Here is a 22998-nt window from a genome sequence, read left to right as displayed (position 1 = left end):
CTATATTTTTTTCTAAGAGTTTTCTGGTTTCATGACTTACATTCAGGTCTTTGGTCCATTTTGAGTTTACTTTTGTGTACGGGGTTAGACAATAATCCAGTTTCATTTTCGTGCATGTAGCTGTCCAGTTTTGCCAACAATAGCTGTTGAAGAGGCTGTCATTTCCCCATTGTATGTCCATGGCTCCTTTATCATATATTAATTGACCATATAGGCTTGAGTTTATATCTGGACTCTCTATTCTGTTCTACTGGTCTATGGGTCTGTTCTTGTGCCAGTACCTACTGCAGTATTTTAAGGCAAATCCCGGACGTCATGTTATATCAATCTTATAATCATATTCAAAGAATATGAACATTTTCTTACAAAATTACAGTGCCATTGTCATTTTAATAAAATAGACAGTTCCTTAATACTACCTGCTGTTCAGTCAATTTAAACTTCCTCACTTAAAAAGTTTTATTTTTTTATTTTTATTTGCTGTGTTTGAAATAAATCTAAATAAGAGCCCCATATGACATGACATTTGATTTTATATCTCTTGGGTCTCTTGGTCTAGAGCACTCTTCCCTTCCCTGACATTTTTTACTTTTACATGCTGTTGACTTGTTGGAAGAATTCTGGTGTATTCTCCTAGAATATCCCACATTCGGGATTTGTCTTGTTTCTTTCCTCTTAGTGTTTAGTTTGTTTGAAAGGCTTAAGTTTATTTTTGGCAAAAGCACTACATAAGCTGTATGCTGGGCACTTCACATCATATTGCATCAAAGGGCTCATGGTGTCTGCTTGTTCTAGCTTTATAAATGCTAAAATCGATCAGCAAGTTCAGGTCGTAACAGTGTAAAGTTCCCTGTTGACTTCTCATTCATTGATGATCTTTCCAGAATCAGCTATTTGTAGGTTATAATATGATGGTTTCTAATTCTAGCCTTTTTTCTATATTTTTTTAAACTGGAATTCTTCTATAAAGAATTAACCCACATTAACTGAGACTTTTTGAATCCCTTGAAATACTGTTAGAGCAGGAATAAATGCTTGCTTCTCTTAAATTCCAATTTGCAGAGTCAGGAGTTGGTGTTTAGTTACATCAGTGGAGATTCATGAGTTGTGGAATTTTGGGGAGGGGTGTGGTTTTCTCATTTTAAGTATCTGTTTGAACTCCTGGGTCAGTTTACTTCAGTGAGTGTAGTTGTCATTCATTTGTTTGTATTGACCAGCAGGACTTACTTCATGCTGCCTTTTGAGTCCATCTGCCATGACCCCAGTAATATAAGATAACTTCCTTGCTTTTTGGGAGGTTAAGATGTCTGAGGCTTATCTTACACATTTCCTTCCCCAGACCTGGCTGGAATCAGTCATTCTTCCAAGAAGCCCTGACTCCTTTTAGTGTGAATGATTAAAGACCACACTCTGGGCCCAGCAGTATGTACTGCTCTTGGGGTCTCACTGCCTCTAGGCTTTTTTGGTAGGTTGTGTTAGGAAATATATTATTTATTTATTTTTTTTTTTAAAGAAAAAAACCAACGGTTCATACTGACATTCTAAGTTCAGATTGAGGGTTGCATACTTAGTTTCTTTGTTTGTGCCCTTGTATCTCTTTTCCCTTACATGGAAAACCTTAGTTCCTGGTAATAATAACTTAATTAGGTATTTGCTTTTTCCAGATACATATGTCCATTTGTAATAATAATTATTATTAGTATCCTAATGTACATTAATAATAGTAAATTACATATTACAGTAATTTTGTATTACTGATACTACAGCTGACAGTAAGGTTACTGAATAGCATTTAAGTTTTTTTGTAGCTCTTTCCTTAGATTTCTGTTGGTATGCTGGGCACTTCATGTCATATTGCATCAAAGGGTTCATGGTATTGTAAGGATGACAATCAAAATACTGTGTTCCAAAGTTACTAGAAATAATTTTTTACCCCTCTGAGTGGTTTTAACAACAACTGGATATGCAGTTAGGTTTATTTGTTTCAGTTTGTTTTCAGTTTTTAGAGATTGTATTGCTAACTTTAATTTTTTTTAATATAAAATATTTATATGATTATAAAGTCAAACTATGTAACTGTATATATTAGAGAATTTTCATTTCCATTCCTCCTCTAAGTCACCATTTCCTTCCTTTCCCTTTATAGGTAGGCATTTTTATTTTTTGGTTCCATTTTTTGATAAATAAAAACAAAGTATGTCTATAAATTTGTATTCTTCTCCCTTTCCACACAAGTGCCATTAGCATACTATAAGTATTGTTCTGCACCTTTCTTTTTTACATTTAATCTTTAGGTCATTTCAGATGTAGATTATGACGATTTTCCTCTATCCCTGTCACAGAGTGTGGTATGTCCTTATGTCAGCCATCTTTCATTTAACCGGTGCCCATTATCAGACATTTTGTTTGTTTCTGGTCGCTTGTCATTACAAATAATGCTGCAGTGAATGGAGCTGTAAGTAATTTAGTGTTTTTGTCAAGTGTATTTTGGGATAGATTTCTTGGCTTGAGGTTGCTAGGTTCAGAGTAAATGCAGGTATAATTTTTCTAGGTATCATCAGTTTCCTTTTGTCACCTTTGCACCATTTTGTATTCTATATAGTTTTTTTTTGCATTTCTCTTTGTATTAAGTAAGCATATTTTCATATGTGTAAAGGCCATTTTTATTTATTTTGTGGCCTTTTTTATTTTCCATTTTTCTCAGGTTGTTGGGTTTTTCTCATAAAAAATTCAGGAGTGTATTATATAGTAGAGACAGCCTTTCTGATATGTTGTCAACTACTTTTTATTTTAAGTGATTGATTTAAAGAGCATCTTATTAGTGACAAAATAAAATATAAGGGAAGAAAGCTGTTAATTTCTGAGCTGCTAGGCTTTCAGTTTATGGGAATGTTCATTTAGATATACTTCCAGAACTATACTCTTGTGACTGTTGGTCTTAAAATCAACAATCATTTAGGCATTACCATCTAGTTAATTTGGGAGCATAGAATTCAGGTAGAAAATCTTACAGATAAATAATCCTGTTTAATTCTGTTTCTGTACTCTTTGAACACTTTTTGAAAAGTAAGAATATGTATTTCAGTTCAGTATCTAAAAACTATAGTTTTGGGGACAGTTATATCACTTTGTTATTCTTCAGCTCTGGGGTATCTATTTGAAAGATTGTCTGCCTGGTACTATACACTTACATGATTACGAGTCTGAGTTAGTAGACTGGGAGGCTTAAAAAATAGTTCATAGGGTGTTGCTTACAAATTTATTTTCATATATTGCATTACTCATATATGAGCAGCTTTTCTTTTTAAAATCTAGCTTTGTAATACAATCCTAAAACAAATGACTTTCCTGACAATTAGTTATTTTTTATGTGATTTCCAATTTAAAAATCAGATATTCTGTTTTTCTAGAAGAACCTAACAAGACATGTGACAGCAGTAACACTAATGCCACCACTACCTCCATCCAGCCTAATCTGGAAAACAGTAACAGCAGCAGTGAACTAAATTCTTCCCAGAGTGAATCTGCTAAGGCAGCTGATGATCCTGAAAATGGAGAAAGAGAATCTCTTACACCTGTCTCTATTCAAGAAGAGATAGGTAAGAAAAAATTTCATCCATTTAAGCGAGCTTTTTAATTTTTAAAATTTTTAACTTTTTTAAAAGAAAAGTTTGATGGGGGTGGAAAGATTGAGATTCACTTTTCCTTTTTTTAAAATTTATTTTAAACACAAATAGCACTTGCACTCATTTTTTTGTTTAAAGAATACAGAAGCATACAGGAAAAAAACAGATCTTTTTCACACTCCCCTTCCCAAAGGTAAACACCATCAACAGTTTGATGTGTAACATTTTGTATCTTTCTCCATGCAGTTTTGTTAATGTATGTATGTTTACAAAAAGTTTTTTTTTTTTTTAACATAAATGGGATCATTCTGCATGATTGTCATGGATCTTGTTTTTTTACTCAGTGATACATGTAGGGGATCTTTTCATGTTACAAATTTAATTTGTTCTTTTTTTAACTGCTGCATGGTACTTCATAGTATGGATGAACCATAATTCATTTACTGTATTAGTGGACATTTAGGCTGTTAACAGTTTTCTCATTATTACAAATAGTGGTGCCTTTAACATCTTCAACATGTATCCTCATGTACTTAAGCAAGTATTTCTGGCAATATAGAAACAGGAAGTGGAATTTCTGGGTCAAATGGTAGGTACATTTTGCAAATAGTGATGGCTACTGCTTAATTGTACATTAAAAGGGATTTATATTAATCTATATATGTATATAATCACATACATAATTTAAGTAACATGTATTTCTTCATACTCTTGCCTAAATTCAACATCATTAGTATTTTTGCCAATGGTGAAAAGTATTTCATTTAAAAGTTTGCATATCTCTGCTTACTAATATGGTTGAGTTTATCTTCAGTTGTTGAACTTCCTATGAATTGCTTATTCATGTCTTTTGCTCATTTTTTCTTATTGAGTTTTGAGGTTTTTTTCCTTACTGAATTTTAGGAATGCTTTATGTATTATGGCTATTAATCTTTGAGTTTACCATACTTTTATAGTCATTGCTTGTTTTTAACTCTTTCTGCTATCTTGTACAGAAATTTCTACATTTTTATGTAAACTTATCCATCTTTTTCTTTAGGATTTCTCTGGATTTTGTGTCTTACTAAGGAAGACCATCCTTATCCCAAGAATATGCATATATTTTACAGTAATTTCATATATGTGTATAACTTGATTTTTAATCCTTCTAGAGTATAAGTTTGTTTATGGTATGAGCTGTTATAATTACAACTTTTTCAGTTGCAAGTGACCAAACCAGCTTAAACTAGCTTAAGTAAAAAGGGAATTTAATTAGCTCATATAATTGGGAAGTGCAGCTATCTTTGGGCATAACTGGAGCCCCAAAACTCTTTCTGTCTTCCTCTGTTCCTCTCTCACTTTTTTGATCTGCGTATGTTTGTGTGTTAACTTCATTCTCTCCTAATACAGACAGGCTTTTTCCAAGTGGCAGGGAAGATGACATCAGCGGTTTGTATTCATATCTTCCCCAGGTCTGTGACCCAAAGGCAAGGCCCCTACTCGTGCTCCAAATCAAAGGTCCTTGAGGAAGGAATTTGAGTGGCCTATCTTGGACATATTGTTCCCACCCCTGAGGCCAGGGCAGGCAAGGTATTATGATTGATGGCTCCAGCAAAAGTATATGAGTGGAGTGGGTTAGGAATGGTTTTCTAAAGAAAGGGATGCTGCAAGAATAGAAAAAATAAAAATCTGTAATTCCACCCTTTGGTAATTTAGCAGGCACATGTTATTCAAAATAAAAATTACTTCCACCTCATTGACATGATGCAAAGATTGCATGCATCCACAACTGAAAAATTTTGAAAAAACTGTTTCCCAGAATTACGTCTGGTGATCGTAATTGTATCTAGGATTCCTGTGTGTTGTGTATTATTTTTGATGAGGTCTGGATGTAGCTTATCTTGATATCACAATCCATGAACCAAATTATAAATTTAACTGCCTGTAACACTCATTATCCTGCTGGTAGAGAGTGTTGTTCTGTAAATCTGGCTGCCATTGGTTTTCGGGAGGATGGTTGTGGATGAAAAGTGAGAAGGACATGGGAAGACCCTCTTCTAGAGGCTTTAGCAGCCTATTTCCTGCTGGCTCTTTTTAGGGATGAGTTGCTGGGGATTGCTGTAGTTTTGAATAATATAATACATCCCCATTTGGCAGGTTTGGAGTTTTTCCTGGCAGTAGCACCCCCTATGGATTCCCTGGGTACTTAGCTAGTACCTAATGCCCAGAAACTTGGCTCACAGTCCCTAAAGGTAACCCCCCTTTACTTTGTCTGATTAGCAGAGCAATAGCTCTAGCCCTCAGGTGAATAAAGTCTGCCTAGGTTTCTGCCTTCTGACATTAAACACTGAGCTAGCTACAGAGGATAGAGTAATCCACCCTGTTCTCTGCCTCAGGGCTGCATCTGCATCGCAGTGATTCACAACTTTATAATAGGTGGAATATGGCCTTTGAGCAATGGGTCATCCTTGTTCCCTTTCTCTGTACCTTCAAGTCTTGGATCATTGGCTCTAAATGGAAGGGCTTCTTTTAAAAAGTGCTGTGCCATTTCTGCGTTTGAGAAGTCCAGCCTATACCAGACAATTTCTATAAAGTCTTTATTGTAGGATTTTATGGATGGTCCCAGGAAGTAGCTACTGCAGTTCATCATCTTGTCGTAAAACTGCAGCATGGGTAGACTTGTGGTCTGAGACCCAAGAGAAAACTGTAATACTCTAACCAACTGCTTTGCTACCTACTACACATTGAAGGTTACAAGATACCCATCTTGGTTTAGTCATTGCCATGTTTTGGGGTCAAAAATCTTAAAATCCTTTCCTGGATTACTTGGTCTAGATGTAGTGACAGCCTTGGGTGCATTATTGGACCCAGGGAGCCAAGTAAGGTTACCATAGGTCTTCCTCTCACATCCCCTCCAATCCCCACTCTGTGATGAGCTTATGTCTCTTATTATTAAAAGTTTTCTCCATATTGTGGCATAAAAGTAGCCAGCCTCTAATTCATACCCTTCCTGCTCACTAATACAAAAAGCTAGGCCCTGTCTCCACTTCAGATTTTAAAAATTGGATAAGATGCTGAATGGCTTGGGCCATACAGCCAGTCCTGGGACTGCCGTGTCCGGCCAAGCTGGGTGATGTTGCTCACTGCACAGGGCGAGATACTTGATACGCAGCCCTGGCAGAATCATATGATTGAAACAGAGAGAGGATCTTCCCAAAGGAAAGGAGTATTGAAGAGATAAAATTAACAAATGTTTACTAAACTGTCTTAACTTTATATTTTTCAAAATGGATACCCAGTTTTTTCTCTACTTAAAATGCTATCTTTTTAACACATAATATAGTAAAGTTTCTATTTGGTCTTTCATTTACCAGTGCCACACTGTCTTAATTTTGAAAACCTTCATGTTAAAAAAGGAAAAGATCTTGTTCAGCTGTCTGGCCAATGGAAATTGGATAGTTATGTGATAACTTTAAGAATGTAAAGAAATTCATGGGAAGTGAGATTCATGGGAAGGTAGAAATTGCTCTTTGGCAGTTCAGTTTGTCACTTTTTAAAGTTAAGTTAACTGAAAATGGGAGAGGCCCTTGCTATATGTAAAAAAGAAACCCGTTAGTTGATTTTCACATGTGTAATTATCTGTATACAGATGAATTCCTCAGAAGAAAATTCACTTGGCATTTACATTTACAAGCCTTAAACTGTTAGATAATTAAGCAGAATGTCAGTGGAAATCTTTCTAAAATTAATTATATTTTACCTTTTGTACAGAAATCCATATGGAAGGCAACATTTTATTAGTGTGCATTTTGAGTTGATATGTTTGTTACTTTTAAATTTGTAGCAGCCCTTCCTGTTTTCTAGTAGGTGAGCTTTGAAACAGATAACCTGGCATGTTTGAATTTGCTGTAAAATAATAATGACTCACAATGAAGTTCGGACATACTTTCTCTTGAATAAAATCCCCTCAAGAGTCAGTACATTTACTTTGACTATTCAAGGACTTTGTGTACTTTCTGGATCTTAGATGTGCACCAGATAGGAGTTTTGGATAAATAAAGTATTATTATTGCATATAATTTACTTACTGTTAGCAATTACTTTTGGCTTTTCATTTGGTAACAGGTGATTTCAAATCAGAGAAGTCTAATGGGGAAATAAGCGAGTCCCCTGGAGCTGGAAGAGGAGCATCTGGTTCTACTCGAATTATTACCAGATTAAGGAATCCAGACAGCAAACTCAGTCAGTTGAAGAGCCAACAGGTGGCAGCCGCAGCCCATGAAGCAAATAAATTATTTAAGGAGGGCAAAGAGGTGTGTTCCTTCTGTTTAAAACAAAAATCTCTGAAACGTAAAATAATTTGAGCAGAAAGTTTGTCGACCTACTTTTGAATTGTATTTTCTCATCCAAGAAAGAATGTAGTGGGTAACAAGATTAAAAGTGTTGAAGTTTGTATTATAAGTATAGTTGTATACCTAAACTTGAGCCCATGCATAGAAATAGTGAAAATGTGAGTGGTGTACTTTCTTACTATATGGTTCTCCTTCTTTTATTATATATAATTTTAAAGAGATAGAGGCTTCTCTTTCACATGTGGTAATGAGTAGCCCTTACCTACTTTGATGGGCTTTACTGAAGAGTCATAGATGACACAATACTTTGTTCTAACTATAAACATTTTAGGTGACCCTGCAGCTAAAGCATAGGCATTTTTACCTCCTTGATAGCACAGTATAATATATAGAACAGAACAGCATCCCAGCTCTGATTATAAACAAAAAGATTGAAGCTAGGCCTCAGTATTCTGTCCCTGCCCCAGCTAGCCATAGTGACAGATTAAAGGCCGTAATTGTGTTGCCCAGACATGAGAATTATTTGTGCGGTAAATATGCAAGGACACATGATGTTCTTTTGTGAACATCATAGGGACTACTTTAAGGCAGTGGCTTTCAGGCATTTTCACTTAGACATTTTCCTTAGCAACCCAGTACATACCTGAAAAGTTTCCTGAAATAGTATTTTACTTCACAGTGTGGGAAGGTATTTGCTTGTCTAGTCTACTATATTGTTTTTCACTTTTTAAAAAAGCTGAGTAAGGCGCACTATTGATTTCAGAGTCTACTACAGGATTGGGATCGATTATTTGAAAACACTATTTTAAAATATCAATTGGCTCTTATACTAAAGCTGGAATGATAAAAAGAGCAGAAGAAAAGCTATTTCTAGGAATATATTTTTTGGGGTATCATATATATAATGCCCTCCTTTTTCCCTAACCTGTACATGGTAGGATTGAGATAATGATTGGTAAATGATTGACACATGTAGTTTCATGTGTATATTTGAGATACATGAAAGTACTGAATAATGTTTGATATATAAGCAGTTAATAGAAGTTTTCTTCTTGCAGGCGTATCTTGGTTGTTTAATTACAAACAATTAGCTTGAGCATTTAACATCTCTTTAAATAAACTTCAAAAGTTCAGTTATAAAGATGTATCTTATTTGATACAAATTATTGAAAGACAATTGATAAAATTTACATATTTGATATGAATAATGGAGTTTTTAAATTTTTTTGGTCAGGTACTGGTAGTTAACTCTCAAGGAGAAATTTCACGGTTGAGCACGAAAAAGGAAGTGGTCATGAAAGGAAATATCAACAATTATTTTAAGTTGGGTCAAGAAGGGAAATATCGTGTCTACCACAATCAATACTCCACCAATTCATTTGCTTTGAATAAGCACCAGCACAGAGAAGATCATGATAAGAGAAGGCATCTTGCCCATAAATTCTGTCTGACTCCAGCAGGAGAGTTCAAATGGAATGGCTCTGTCCATGGGTCCAAAGTTCTTACCATATCTACGCTGAGACTAACTATCACCCAGCTGGAAAACAACATCCCTTCATCCTTTCTTCATCCCAACTGGGCTTCACACAGGTAAAGGAAACTAAGGTTCACTTATTGCTGTGAATATACATTTATTGCTGTAAATATTTATCGAGTGATTGTTGCAGGTGCACACTCAAGCTTGTTGCCAGTGAATTGAATGAAGTCAGTTTAGTCCACAAAACCCTGAGGACATAAGGGATGTGAGTGCGCTTCTAAGTTACTGAACCAGTGCTGGTACTTGAAAGATTTCTGGAAGGCAGAGTCTTTATCCCTTTATCTAGTCTTTATTGTGGAATCAAGTGGAAGTTAGACCAAGTTTCAGAATACTATAGAAGGTTTAAAGAGTTGGAAGACTCACTGACTGACCTCTGGGATTTCTTCCAGCATTCAAAATTATGTTTTTATGAGGTAGAAACTAGCAGTAGCAGTGTATCCATACCTGTTTTGCCTAGAAACATGCACTCAAGGTGGAATCATCATATATTATAACTCTTGTGCTTTTAAGACCAGCAAATAAAATGAATTTTTTTCCCCCTCCTGAAATCCAGGGCAAATTGGATCAAGGCAGTTCAAATGTGTAGCAAACCCAGAGAATTTGCATTGGCTTTAGCTATTTTGGAGTGTGCTGTTAAACCAGTTGTGATGCTACCAATATGGCGGGAATCTTTAGGACACACCAGGTGAGTGAGTTCTCAGCCTTGTGAATGGTGTGTTTGGCTTCCTTTTGGATATTAGTCTATTAATAATGAAAGTTACTGTATTTTAAAGGCCATATTAATTTTAACTCTTCTTGGCCTCATTTTCTCCTCTGTAAGATGTAAACATGAATGAATGGTTCTTATTTATGATGTAGGATTATAATTAAGATCAACACATCAGGTATATGAAAATTAAAAATATTTCACAAAGTAAAAAGCACTTTTATTTCATAGGAAGAACAGTCATATTTTTTGACTATTCATTTTAGAAGGTTTCAGGTATTTTTTTAGGCATCCAGTTTAGAGTTGTGTCTGGCCCAAATCATTAAGGTCCTAAATAGACCCAGAGCTGTGTGACTTCAGCAGTTAAAAAAAAAATACATAAATTTTGTGACTTGAATCTACTTTTTGGGTCTAAAGGATTTGTTTGTTTTTAACTTTAGTTATTATTACAAGCTAACATGAGCTTATGGTAAAAAATGTAAATCATTATTCACTGTGAAAATTAAGAACCTTTCTACCTTCCTTGCCCCTCTGCAAGGTCCACTGCAAAGGTATAAAATGTATTTTTAAAATATAAATAGGTTTTGTGCTGTTTTCCACATCTGTGTTTTACTTTATAATGAAAAGTTTTTTTAAAGAAAAGTAAATTTATACTTACTTACATTTTTCATCCTCTGAGGATTACTCTCTGTTCTCTTTGGTGTTTTCCCCACATAAATCTTGTGAATACTTTTTTCCCTCCTATTTTGAATGTAATTGCTCCTACCAAAAGAGGCTTGCACAAATGGAGTGGATTTCATTCCTCCTAGGATTAAAAAATAGGGCTAAGTAAAGGTGCTACAGACTGTGTGCCCTGAGAGAAGAGAGCTGAGTCGTGGCACACCTTTATTCTCTTCTTACTGGTCACGTCTATCAAGGTACAGAAAGGAGAGAGAAGCAGTGGTGAGGCAGTACTCTGTATTTCTGTTTTTCCTTCTTGCATGTACCTCCAGACCCGCCCAGCATTCTGTTCAGTGATCATCCTGAAACTTCTGTTGGTGGACCACGCAGCCATGTCTTTGGTGACAGAGATCAGTACTTTGAGAACCAAAGTTAAACTAAATATTGCTAAGTAAAATTCCAGCGCTGAAATGTAACTTAAAATGACCAAATCGTACCTTTCATAAATTTGTTTCTAAATATTAAACATTCTTATGGAAGGTAGGATTCAATTTTTTTTTTTAATCAAGAGTTCTTTTTTTTTTCCTTTCTGGTTTGTCATTTTGACTAGTCTTCTAACATGTTACTTTTATAATATTGTATCATGAATTGTAATCATGTGACACATCTGGTAATACATACAAAGAATTCTTTCTCAGTATAACAAGGTGAGATAAAAAGAACACTCTGAATTCCTAAAAAATTAGAGACCCATGATTCAGGAAAATTAGAAATTAGTAATTATTAATAAGACTTGGACTTCTTGAATTACTATGGTAAAAAACTTCTAAGACTTAATCCTCAGGAAATATGTAGAAATTCTTTTTATTTATTTTTATTTTTTAATTTTTTATGAAGGTATTATTGATACACACTCTTACAAAGGTTTCACATGAAAAAACAATGTGGTTACTGCATTTACCCATCTTAACAAGTCCCCACCCATACCCCAATGCAGTTACTGTCCATCAGTGCAGCAAGATGCCACAGATCCACTATGTGCCTTCTCTGTGCTACACTGTTCCCCCCCGTGGGAAATATCTAGAAATTCAACCAAGTATTTTATTCATAAAATATTTATTTTGATATTCAGTAAACCTGAGAGAAATCTAAATAGTTAACAATTGTTCAATATTCAGAAATACTGCAGAATATTTTTAAAATAATATAAATCATCTTTTGGGGAAAATTATAAAGTCTTTGTTGAAAAACTAAAGAATATCTGAGTAAATAGAAGTATGCCTCATGTTCATGCAGAGGAAGACTCAGTGTCTAGACAGTGTCGGTTCTTATGTTAATGTGTAAATTAACTTGAATAGCATTGATAATTATGGATTTTCTTGGATTTTCTGTAGAATTTGACAAGGTGATTAAAACATTTATATGGAAAGGGACAATAATACAACATGTAAATTTTAAAGAAGTTGTAGGACTTGCCCTGCCAGATAACAAAACTTATTTGGTAGCTGTTATTCTGTGGTATAGATGCAAAGTTGAACAAAGAGACCAGTGGTACAGAATACACAGTCCAGAAAGAGACCAACCCATATTTGGAAATACAATATTGGATAGAAGTAGCATTAGAAATGATGAACTATTCAATAAAAGGCAATGAGGCAATTAGTTATCCATACAGTGGAAAATCCATTCTTTATATCATATACAGTAGTCAGTTCCAGGTGGAGTCAATCCTAAATGTGAAAAACAAAACTTTAAAACTCTAAGAAAACATAAGAGATTATATTTTGGATTGTGTCTTACACAGTGTCTTACACTTTTCACAGTGTAGGTCTTTCCTTGGTTATTTATTCCTAGGTTTGTTTTTTGTTTTTTCCTTTTTGGATGCAGTTATAAATGTAATTGTCATTTATGAGCATGTTGCCTGTCAGATGAGAATGAGAGTACATGTGTGTCTACACATACTACCAGTAACTTTCCTTTTTTATGTTTAATATGGGAATGCATGTATAAGACTGTATGGAATATAAGCTATAATGGGTCGTAATAAAATGAACACTTGTGAATTCACCATTTAATAAAAATAAGAACAGCATTTTTGCATCTATTTTCCATTTACATTACTTTGCCTCTCCTGAAAGAGAACCATAACTTTTAAGTTTTTGTTTTTTTATGCCTTTCCTTTTTACTAGGTAGTGTTATCACTGATATATATGTATCATCAGTAAACAGTGAATGGTTTCTGTTGTTTGCATTTTATAATGACGTGTCATCCTAAAAGACTAAGTCGTACACTAGTTGAAGGTATTTTTATTGTTTCATACTATACTAAGAACAGGGTTAGTATCCACAATATATTCAAGAACTTCTACAGTTCAGTAGGAAAAAAGCCATTTGGTAGAGAAAAAGGTCAAAGGTGCAAATATGATTCACAGAAGAGGGAACAAAAAAAGCCAAGAAACCTGAAAAGATGCTTAGTCTCCCTGGTAAGGTAGGGAAAATGCACATTGAAACTAGGCGCTTTATTTTACATCCATTAAATTGTCAAAAATTTAAAGAGTATTGGCAAATATGTGACATAATAGGAAGAGAATTCTGGTACATTGCTGATAAAAGAACAGCTAGTAAGATAGTTACTACAGCCATTTTTAGAGAACAATTTGGTAAACTAAAGTTGAATGCAATTCTTTTAACTACCTTAGTAAAACCTTAACATGTATGTGATAGACATAGAAAGATGCTCCTTATAATATTTTGTAATGGTGAAGTTTGGTAATAGTCCCTGAATGCCCATAGTCAGGCATGTTTAAATTGTGGTATGGTTCTCTAGTGGACTACTTTACTACACAGCAGTGAGAAACAAAAGAACAAGTGTCAACAAGATTGAATATCATAGATGTACAACAGAGGGAAAAAACTCTTTTCCTAAAAAATACACGTAGTATTATTCCATTTACGTAAAGTTCGAAATCATGTATGCTAATATAGTGTTATAATGTTGCTTAAGGATATAGACATTTGTGGTGAAAGTTTAAAGAAATACAAGACTATCTACTCGAAACCTAAGAAATATACTTCTGAATAAATAATAAATGGTCAAAGAAAAATCATAAGGGAAACAAATGCATTTTGAATGAAATGTTCATGAGAATATGACATATATTAAAATACATGGAATGCAACTATGATGAGTACCCAGGAGAACTTGGTAGACTTTACTGCTTACATTAGAAAGGAAAAACTGCAAATTAACTAAGTAGGCATATATCTTAAGAAGTCAACCCAAAGGAAAGAAACATTAAGAAATATCAAATATTAAATATTAGATGAAATACAAAACAGCATACCTTAGATACTATTATAATTTACAAGTCTTTAATGAGATTTTCAAGGAGAAAATACAAATAACCAATATAAAGAACAGAAAAGGGGACTTACCAACCACTATTTATGATTCTTTCTCACTGGTGGTAGGGATTTTTAACCTTCATGGAGTCCACTGACATAGTCTTCAGGCTTCCTACATCCACAGAGAAAGGGGCCCCCTGGGCTCCCACTTTTGGGTAGAAGAAGGATCGGGGAGGAGGAGCCCCCTGATCTCAGTCATTGGACAGTAGGGCATAGGCCGTGCTCTTTTCTCAGGCAGGCAAAGGATTTCTGGTTCAGTTTAAGGGGTATCACTGCACCTATCAATAAGGAGATGGGCAGGACCAGATGACTTAAAAGGAAGTTCTTTAAATTTCAGGAAACAGATAATTCTATTTAAATTCTTCCATAAAATAGAAAAAGAAGGAAATCTTGCAGATTATTATTTCTGTTAGGATAGAATTGCTATAAAACTTAATAAATAGAAATAGACATTACTATGCTGATAGTGACTGCAATGGGGTGGTGGAGGGACTTGATAATATGGGTGAATGTAGTAACCACAATGTTGCTCATGTGAAACCTTCAGAAGATTGTATATCACTGATACCTTAATTAAAAAAAAAAAGAAATTGACAAATGGATAACTAGAAAATTATAGCCCTGTTACCTTTATTAATATTTATTGAGTAAAGAGATGTGCATTCAAGAAATCTTAAATATTAGCAAATATACTCAGGAATAAATTTAAAAATAATAAACCACAGCTAAATTGGCTTCCTCTAGGCATGGAAGACGTGTCCATTCATAGGAGATTATTAATACCGTGCTATTTTAAGCAGTCAAAAAAAGAAAGCTGATCATTTCATTAGAGGCCAAAAAGGTGCGTCTTTACTAAGAGGCTATATGTTCATTATTAAAAAAAAAAAAAAAAAGGAAAGTAGTAGATGAATAACTTTTTTTTTTCCGTAAGGATGTATTTCAAACAAAGGCAACATTCTTTTTGTGAAACTCTTAAAACCTTCCCATTAACATTCAGGTGGAACAAATACAAAGATGCTCACTAACACTGCTATCTTTTAACTTTTCTTAAAAGTGTTAGCCAATGCAGTTTGTTAAGAGAAGTACAACATGTATCTATAGACTATAAATGTGTGTGTGTGTATATAAAACAGATTTGCCTATATTATATGTATATAGGCAAATATAGTCATTAATATGCAGTTGATCTAATTACATACAGTTGTCCCTTGAACAGTGCAGTGGTTGGATATGCCAGTCCCCTGCATGGTCAGAAATCCACATATAACTGTTTGCCTCCCCCAAAACTTACCTAATAAGCTTACTGTTGACTTACCAATACCATAAACTGTCAACATATTTTGTATGTTGCATGTATTATCTGTTGTTTTCTTACAACAAAGTAAACTAGAGAAAAAATGTTCCATTTGTCACAAATCTCCCCAAAATTTTCCAATGTATTTATTGAAAAAATTCTATGTGTGAGTGGACCCATGCAGTTCAAACCCATGTTGTTCAAGGGTCAGCTGTATTTAGAAAACTTAGGGGGAAAAAATTGCCTGAAACCAACAGAAGCAATATGAAAATTAAATAAGTCAGCAGTCATACTGAACAATAGGTTTTATATGTACAAACAGTAACTGTGTGGACAATAAAATGGGAGTTCTGAATTAAAGTAACAAATTGAATAAACACATCTAACTTTGCCCCCTTCTGAACTCCACCAAAACTGTGTATGGCAGTGACTGCAGTGGGGTGGGGGTGGGGGGCCTGATAATATGGACGGATGTAGTAACCACAATGTTGCAAAGAGATTTTTTAAAAGCATGAACCCACAGGGATAAGGGGAACAATGAAGAATAAATTATCAGTAAAACTGTGGAAGCAGTGATGGAGGTGGACAAATGGTAACCTACCAAAGAAGGCCAAATTCCATCAATGGAGAAGAGAATTTTTACAAGCTTCAGAATGTATTGGTTATTGATAAAGTTCTATTTTTAAACCTGGCTAAATTTTACATATTTTTAAGAATATGCAGGATCATGTAAAAAATCATTAAAACTTTACTAAAGATATGAAAGATACTGTGAGTAAATGAAAAGATTACATGCTTAGGTATATATTATATTTCCTAAAGCCACAGATTGTGTATCAATTTAATCAGAATTATTACTTGTTTGCATTGTGAATAGGATTTTCCCTTGGGAGACAGGGAGAGTTGATGAAAGTGATACTAATATTTCATTTAGAAAAATTAAAATTAAAGTGGAAGAAAAGGGAGGTAGTGTTACAAAAAGAAGAGAGTAGGTATTAAAGCATATTTTGGAGTCACTAATCCAAAGAATTTGCTCTATAGAAGAAGAGCAGTGTAATAGAACAAAGAATCCAGAAACCCAAATACATGTGAGGCTCCACCCATGATAGCACTGCATGTCAGAGAGGGAAGGAGAGCAGCTTTGGAAAAAAGACCACCTAGATCCCTCCCTCAGCAAAATCATGCAGATAAATGAAGATTTTTTGTTTTGTTTTAAAACATACTTTGAAAAACAACATCAAAACACTTCAATAAGGAACCATGGATTAATTTATATTTTTGTTGTGATACTTTCTTTTTAAACAGATATAAAACCCAGATGTCATAGAGGAAAAAAGTGGATATATGTATTTAAAATTCTGAGTGGAAAAACAATAATATAATCAAACTCAAAAAACAGATGACAAACTGAGGAAAAATATTTGCACCACAAATGGAAAGTTTCCTTAATTGGCAGAGACCTTTTATAAATGAAAAGGACTAATAGTCCAGTACAGACAAGACAAAGGATTTGAACAGGCATTTGGCAGAAAAGTAAATATGAAAGGCCAGTAGACATTAAAGGAAAAAAGGTTATTTCTTTCATAATTAAAGAAATGTAAATCAAAACAGTGAGATGGTATTTCTTATCTCTCAGTTGGGTAATAATTTAGAAGTTTGGTACCAGAGCTAAGGTGTGGGGAAGCAGGGTGGCTTTATAAGTGATGACATTGTGAAGTATACAGTTGTCAAGTGCAGTCTGGCACTGCCTGTCAGCATCTTAAGCGCAAGAACCTTTGAATGTAGCCATCTTGCCCCGGAGATTATAGGGGGACACTCCCCAAGTTCACCAACAAAGACAGAAAACGTTTTCTGTTATAGCTTTGTTTGTAAAACCAGAACAAATACAATACCTGGGGCACCACATTGAGAATGAGGAGTGGAGTTGAATCTCAGTCCGTAGTCCTGGTCCAGCTTCCAGTGGAGGAGATCTGGAACACCCAGGGGGATCTGCCGTTGTGAAACAGCAGCTAGAGGCTATGCAGTAACAGCCTGATGAGGCTTCCTTCCTGGGGCCTCCTGGCTGCCAGCAGTAGCCAAGATTTATGTCCAACCAAATGGCATTGAACTCCTTTGGAGATCACCTTTTCTCCTGACAAGACATGAGGATTGCCTTGATGGCAGTGAGAATAGTAGAATCTATTCTGGGATAGCTAACATCACATATAAGCTATAATACCTCCTCACTGCCCTGGCATCCTCAGCAAAGTGTAGCCTTTGTTTTTTGGGGATGAAAAGGGACCTGGTTTCCCTGTGAACACCAAAAACACAATTTGGGTGCCCCACCCAGCTTTGAGCTCCCAGAGTGTCTCTGCACCGGTATTGGCCCCACACAGTGTACCTGGCCATTGTCAATGAAGATAGCTCAGTGGCTATGCCAGACTTGACCTTTCACAGGTGTTTGAAGCTGAGCCCCAGAAACTCTGTTAAGAAATACTGTTTGCTGACTCGTCTCTCCCTCCTTACTCTGGTGGGCTGAGCCTGTCAGGTTATCCACCATGCTGTGCCTGCAGAGCCCGTCCCACTCCCTGCTTCCAAGAATGATAGCAAGCCAGTGATATTTGAGTCAGTAAATTAGTCCCTGGTGAGAATCCACTCCCTTTCCCCTCTTCCCATCAGTTGTGAAAGAATGAAGAATGTGCTCTACTACTTGTATGCAGCTAGGGGGCATGAGCTCTCAGCCTGAGGGAGGCTAGGCCCTAGGGCCTTATGGTTGCAGGGCACAAAGCTTTCTTGAATGTGAAGATGGATGGATGGACGAATGGGTGGATGGACGGACAGACGGATGGGGAGATATTGGAAGAGGGATGGAGATAAAAAGAATTAAGTCCTTTCTCACATTTTTCCTGTGCCTCCCCTTCTCCCATGTTGACATAAGAGCTCTTTATCTTTATTCTTTCCACATAGCTGCTGGTGTGCCGAATTGGCTACATCTGGATAGGGTGTGATAAAATCAACTCTTGTACCACTAGTGCTCTGAGAGACAGGAGCTCCTGTCTTCATAGGTTTTGATTAATGTCCCTGTTTATGAAATACTCCCATTGACAAAAAATGTACTCTAATCACCTTAATGTAGATCCTCCACTACAGGCTTGCCCATCTCCTTCTGATGCTGGATGCAAAGATAATCTGTTTTCCTGCTTGAAAACCCTGTGAAGACTTTAAAAACCTCCAGTGCTAGATAGAAAGACTCAGAAAACTGGTTGATAAAATAAGTGTTTTTGTTTTTGTTAGTCAAGGCAAATAGAACACTTCTATTTTTTTATATAATAAAGTATTATTTAATTGGGAATTGGAATTGGTTCAGTAACTTACAGTATGTCCATGTATTTGGTATGTTATTTAATTCTTTAAAAATCTGTATCTTCAGGTATGGGAAGGTCTCCTAGTGTAGTTATTCATTGATTAAAAACTGTATTTGTACTTGTAATATATCCTTTGTTTTATTTGTAATATAATATCCTTTTTGTGTAAATATAATAGTGTATATGTGAAATGTTTCAGGAATAAGTCATAAATGAGTGTATTTTATGAGCAGACGGGATGGATAGCAGGCTTTGTTTTTGCCGCCTTGTACTATTTGACTTTTCCTGTTAGGGAATTATACATCTACTACTTAATTTTCTGTGTTGGGGATGTCTGGGTTGTGGGATTATATATAGCTAACCACTCTTTCTTTTTGTCTTCCTAATTTTTAGTACTGTATTTTTATCTTCATTTTTCAAAGTTAAATGTAATTTTGCCTTTCTATTCATACATTTCTTAGGTTACACAGGATGACATCAATTGAAAGAGAAGAAAAGGAGAAAGTCAAAAAGAAAGAGAAAAAACAAGAAGAAGAAGAAACAATGCAACAAGCTACATGGGTAAAATACACATTTCCAGTTAAACATCAGGTAATTTTTACTATGACCTTTCGAAATAGTATTAGCCTGAGACTTTTATTCAACTTTGAATACTTAACTGCTTTGTTTTACTTGTCACACAATCTTTTAATTAATGTAGTTGGAAGTCAAGTAAATCTTTTTGGCAATTTTATAAGCTTAGATTTATCTTAGACTATAGGTGGGTTATTCAACCAACTTATTGAAATTGTGTTACATTTTTCATATGAGAAGGTAGTATTCAGTTTTTTTCATAAATCTTTGAATCTTGGTGAAAATACTATTGGTAAACCTAATTTGCCTGACTGTTGATCTTGTTTGGTAAAAAGTATAAAACCACACATATTTTATAAACCTTCTCATTCTTGTTAATTGGAATGTTTTCATTTACACCAGGTTTGGAAACAAAAAGGAGAGGAATACAGAGTAACGGGATACGGTGGTTGGAGCTGGATTAGTAAAACTCACGTTTATAGGTTTGTTCCTAAATTGCCAGGCAATACTAATGTGAATTACAGAAAGCCATTGGAAGGAAGTAAGTAATTGAAGTTATGTTTTTATCTAATCGTTTCTGATTTGCATTATGTCTTTTAAATTTGTAGTCTATTGACCATATTTTGAATAAGTGTTTCTTCTGTGGGGGAAATCTAGTAATCACAGTGTTGCTCATGTAATTGTGTATTAATGATACCAAAAAAAGTGTTTCTTCTGCAATTTTAATAGAATGTATGAAATCACTAATGTAGTTTATTAATAGTAAACTCTAAAAATGTTTAAGTTAGCTTTAGTCACAGGATTTTGATATCTAGGATTCAGTTAAAGAATAGAATAGTGGTAAGCAGTTTGTAATGTATGTAATTGTTGAATCATATACATTATATACATTTTATAATGTGTGTAATTGTTAAATATCTTGTATACCTGCAACCAATATATTGTTATATATAAACTAAACATCAATTAAAAAAATAAACACAAAGAAAGATAATAGAATAGAACTTAGTAGAAAAGAAAAAAGTCCTGAGCCACTTAATTATTTTTCTAAAATCTTAAATTCAGTAAGTTGACTTCTTGGAGAACCACCAATCTGGTAACCTCAGTGTCATAGCACATAACAAAACTAGAAAGGAAGTGACGGGGGCTTCCATAACACTTTCATAAGTGAGGTAGTAACTCAGTTTATGCTGTTGGCTAACAACTTTAGTATTTAGAACCACAGAACTCTGGAGGTGAACTGCCCTTTAAGAGAAGCATGTATTCTGAAACTTGTGCAACACGAGAAAATGATTTCATGAAGATGCTAAGAGATACACAGTTCACATGGACAAAGAAGGATAGGAACCTGGCTGGAACCATTGGCTCCTTTCATTGCCTCTTTTGCACTCTGCCTTGGTGTCTCTCCTTTGTTATCTAGGCAATTTTGAAAAGCAAATCTGTTTTCTATGCGGTGTAATTCGCCACTTTATGGTGTGTTATGTTCTTTCCTATGAAGCCTATGCTATAGTGCCAAATAAGTACTACGTACATACCTAGCTAACTAATTTGGCTTCCTCTTAATGGTTCTGGGGAATCTGGGCTGGTAAATATTTGAAACTCTTAATGTGGGAAAGTTATCACTGGATTACCTTTTAACAGAAAAAACATGTATTTTATAATGTTCATTAGAATTTACTTTATTGGGAGTTAGGAGTATCTTACACATAACAGATTCTCAATGAATATTTTTATTATTATCTGATTATATTCAAGCAAAATATCCATTATATTCCAAAAGATGGTTAGTTTTTTATTAATCATTTTGTTGCTCCAGTTAGCCATGTAGCACTTGGAATTATAGAGAGCCTTTGCCTAATTGTGCCTGACTTGGATAATAAAATCCAGATTATGAATGAGCAAAATATTAGGCTTTTGCAGATTTATTTCCTATCCACTTAATTAGCATAGGGTTTTCCATTGTACAAGTGTTAGACCCTTATGTAGTCAGGTACCACGTTGGTCTTCTAGCATATTTTGAGCCTTTCCACCCTGGGGGTAGTGGGGAGGACAGCAGCGTTGCACATCATTAGCTTAGTTTCAGTACAGAGTAGGAATTAGAATAGAGATAACAGTAACCACTGATATATAATTTCAGAACTATTGGCCTCCTGTAATAATGACTAATGTAGCCTGAACAAATGAGGAGCACAGAAGTACTGAAATCAGAGAAATGCAGTTCTGGGAGCACTGGACTTAGCATCAGAAGACCAGAGTGTTCACCTTGTTTGGCTGCTGACTGTGTCCCTGATCTCTAACTTCTGATCTGACTCAGACTGTATGCCTTTGTTTGGCACGTTAAAGCTTCAATAAAGAATACATTGATGTGCAAGGATTAATAAAGGATATTAATTAATATTCTTTATGTCAAGGAGACCTTTAGTGGAGGGAAAGACTCAAACATTTTGTAATGGTCTATTTTACGTATCAGGATTCTTACAGCTTACAGATGGGGCTGCCGCTGTCATATCAAGTTCATTTTCAGCAGCTTGAAACCATTGAAAAAATACTGCCCAGTTCTGTAATAACTCAAGAAGCATTGAATAAGGAGAGTGTCTATTTAGTTTTCATCATTTTTTTGTCTGTGGGGTCCAGCACGTCCTATGCATATCCTGTCACCCTTTTCTATGAGTCTTTTCTTACCAGTCTCCTGCTGTCTTTTTTTCTTTTGGAAAATTTGAAACTACAACAAAAGAATAGAAATGAATTCCCATGTAACTATCATTCAGCTTCAACAGTTAACAAATTCTATCATTCTTCTTTCAGTTGCTACTGACCAGTTTGTTTCCTGAGTTTTTTCCCTGTATTTAAAGCAAATTCCAGAAATCATGTTACTTATGAAAAGTAGTTCAGTATGTATCTCTAACGGAAATGGACATTTTTTTCCGTAACCACCACGCCATTATCACATTCAAAAAATTACTGATATTTAACATAACCATTTGATTCTCAGTTCACATTCCAGTTGTCCCACTTGTCTAAGAGATGCTGTTTTACTGGTGGCAGTAAGTCAGGTCCAGATAAGGGCACATATTGCATTTGATTATTTCTCTCAAGTCTCTCTTATTCTGTGATACAGACTTAAGTATTTCATCTGGAGTCCATGGATAAACTTCCAAGGCTATCCACAAATCCATTGAAATTGGTTTTTTAAAAAGTGTATGTACATACTTTTTTCTCGATAGGGGATCACAGCTGTGATCTAATGGCTTTCCTATTAGATCATAGCTTATATAATTCTCATGGTTCTTTAACATAAAGTATGGCAGAAGTCACTGATGCAGATTTCTGGAGTCATTGAATAGGTTGAAATAGTCTCATAAGTGAAGGCTTCTAAAGAACATATAAAACACAATATTCCTCTTATGCTTTAGGTCAGCCAATCATGTAAGAAAGTATATAGTATCTTCAACTTTTGGTTTTTTGATTTGTTTTTATTTTTAATAAAAAAATGAAGTATAAATTCTTGGAAAATACTTGATA

The 22998-nt window shown here is 34.9% G+C and overlaps 1 protein-coding gene across 16 annotated transcripts in view; it reads left to right on the top strand.

The window, feature by feature from the left end:
- BPTF (bromodomain PHD finger transcription factor) overlaps positions 1 to 22998 on the top strand; it is a 156360-nt gene that overhangs the window by 80109 nt on the left and 53253 nt on the right. For 10 of the 16 annotated variants that reach the window (XM_036997508.2, XM_036997507.2, XM_036997512.2 and 7 more), the window contains 6 exons: positions 3411 to 3599; positions 7731 to 7918; positions 9192 to 9547; positions 10048 to 10179; positions 19365 to 19494; positions 19879 to 20017. In XM_036997508.2, coding sequence (XP_036853403.2) covers positions 3411 to 3599; positions 7731 to 7918; positions 9192 to 9547; positions 10048 to 10179; positions 19365 to 19494; positions 19879 to 20017 — 1134 coding nt within the window. The remainder of the gene's footprint in view (positions 1 to 3410; positions 3600 to 7730; positions 7919 to 9191; positions 9548 to 10047; positions 10180 to 19364; positions 19495 to 19878; positions 20018 to 22998) is intronic. The other 6 variants (XM_036997514.2, XM_036997513.2, XM_036997519.2 and 3 more) reach the window with 2 other exon arrangements.

The sequence above is a fragment of the Manis javanica genome, chromosome 4 (genome assembly GCF_040802235.1).
Source record: "Manis javanica isolate MJ-LG chromosome 4, MJ_LKY, whole genome shotgun sequence".
Lineage (NCBI taxonomy): Eukaryota > Metazoa > Chordata > Mammalia > Pholidota > Manidae > Manis > Manis javanica.
This window is presented reverse-complemented; position numbering and strand designations above follow the sequence as displayed.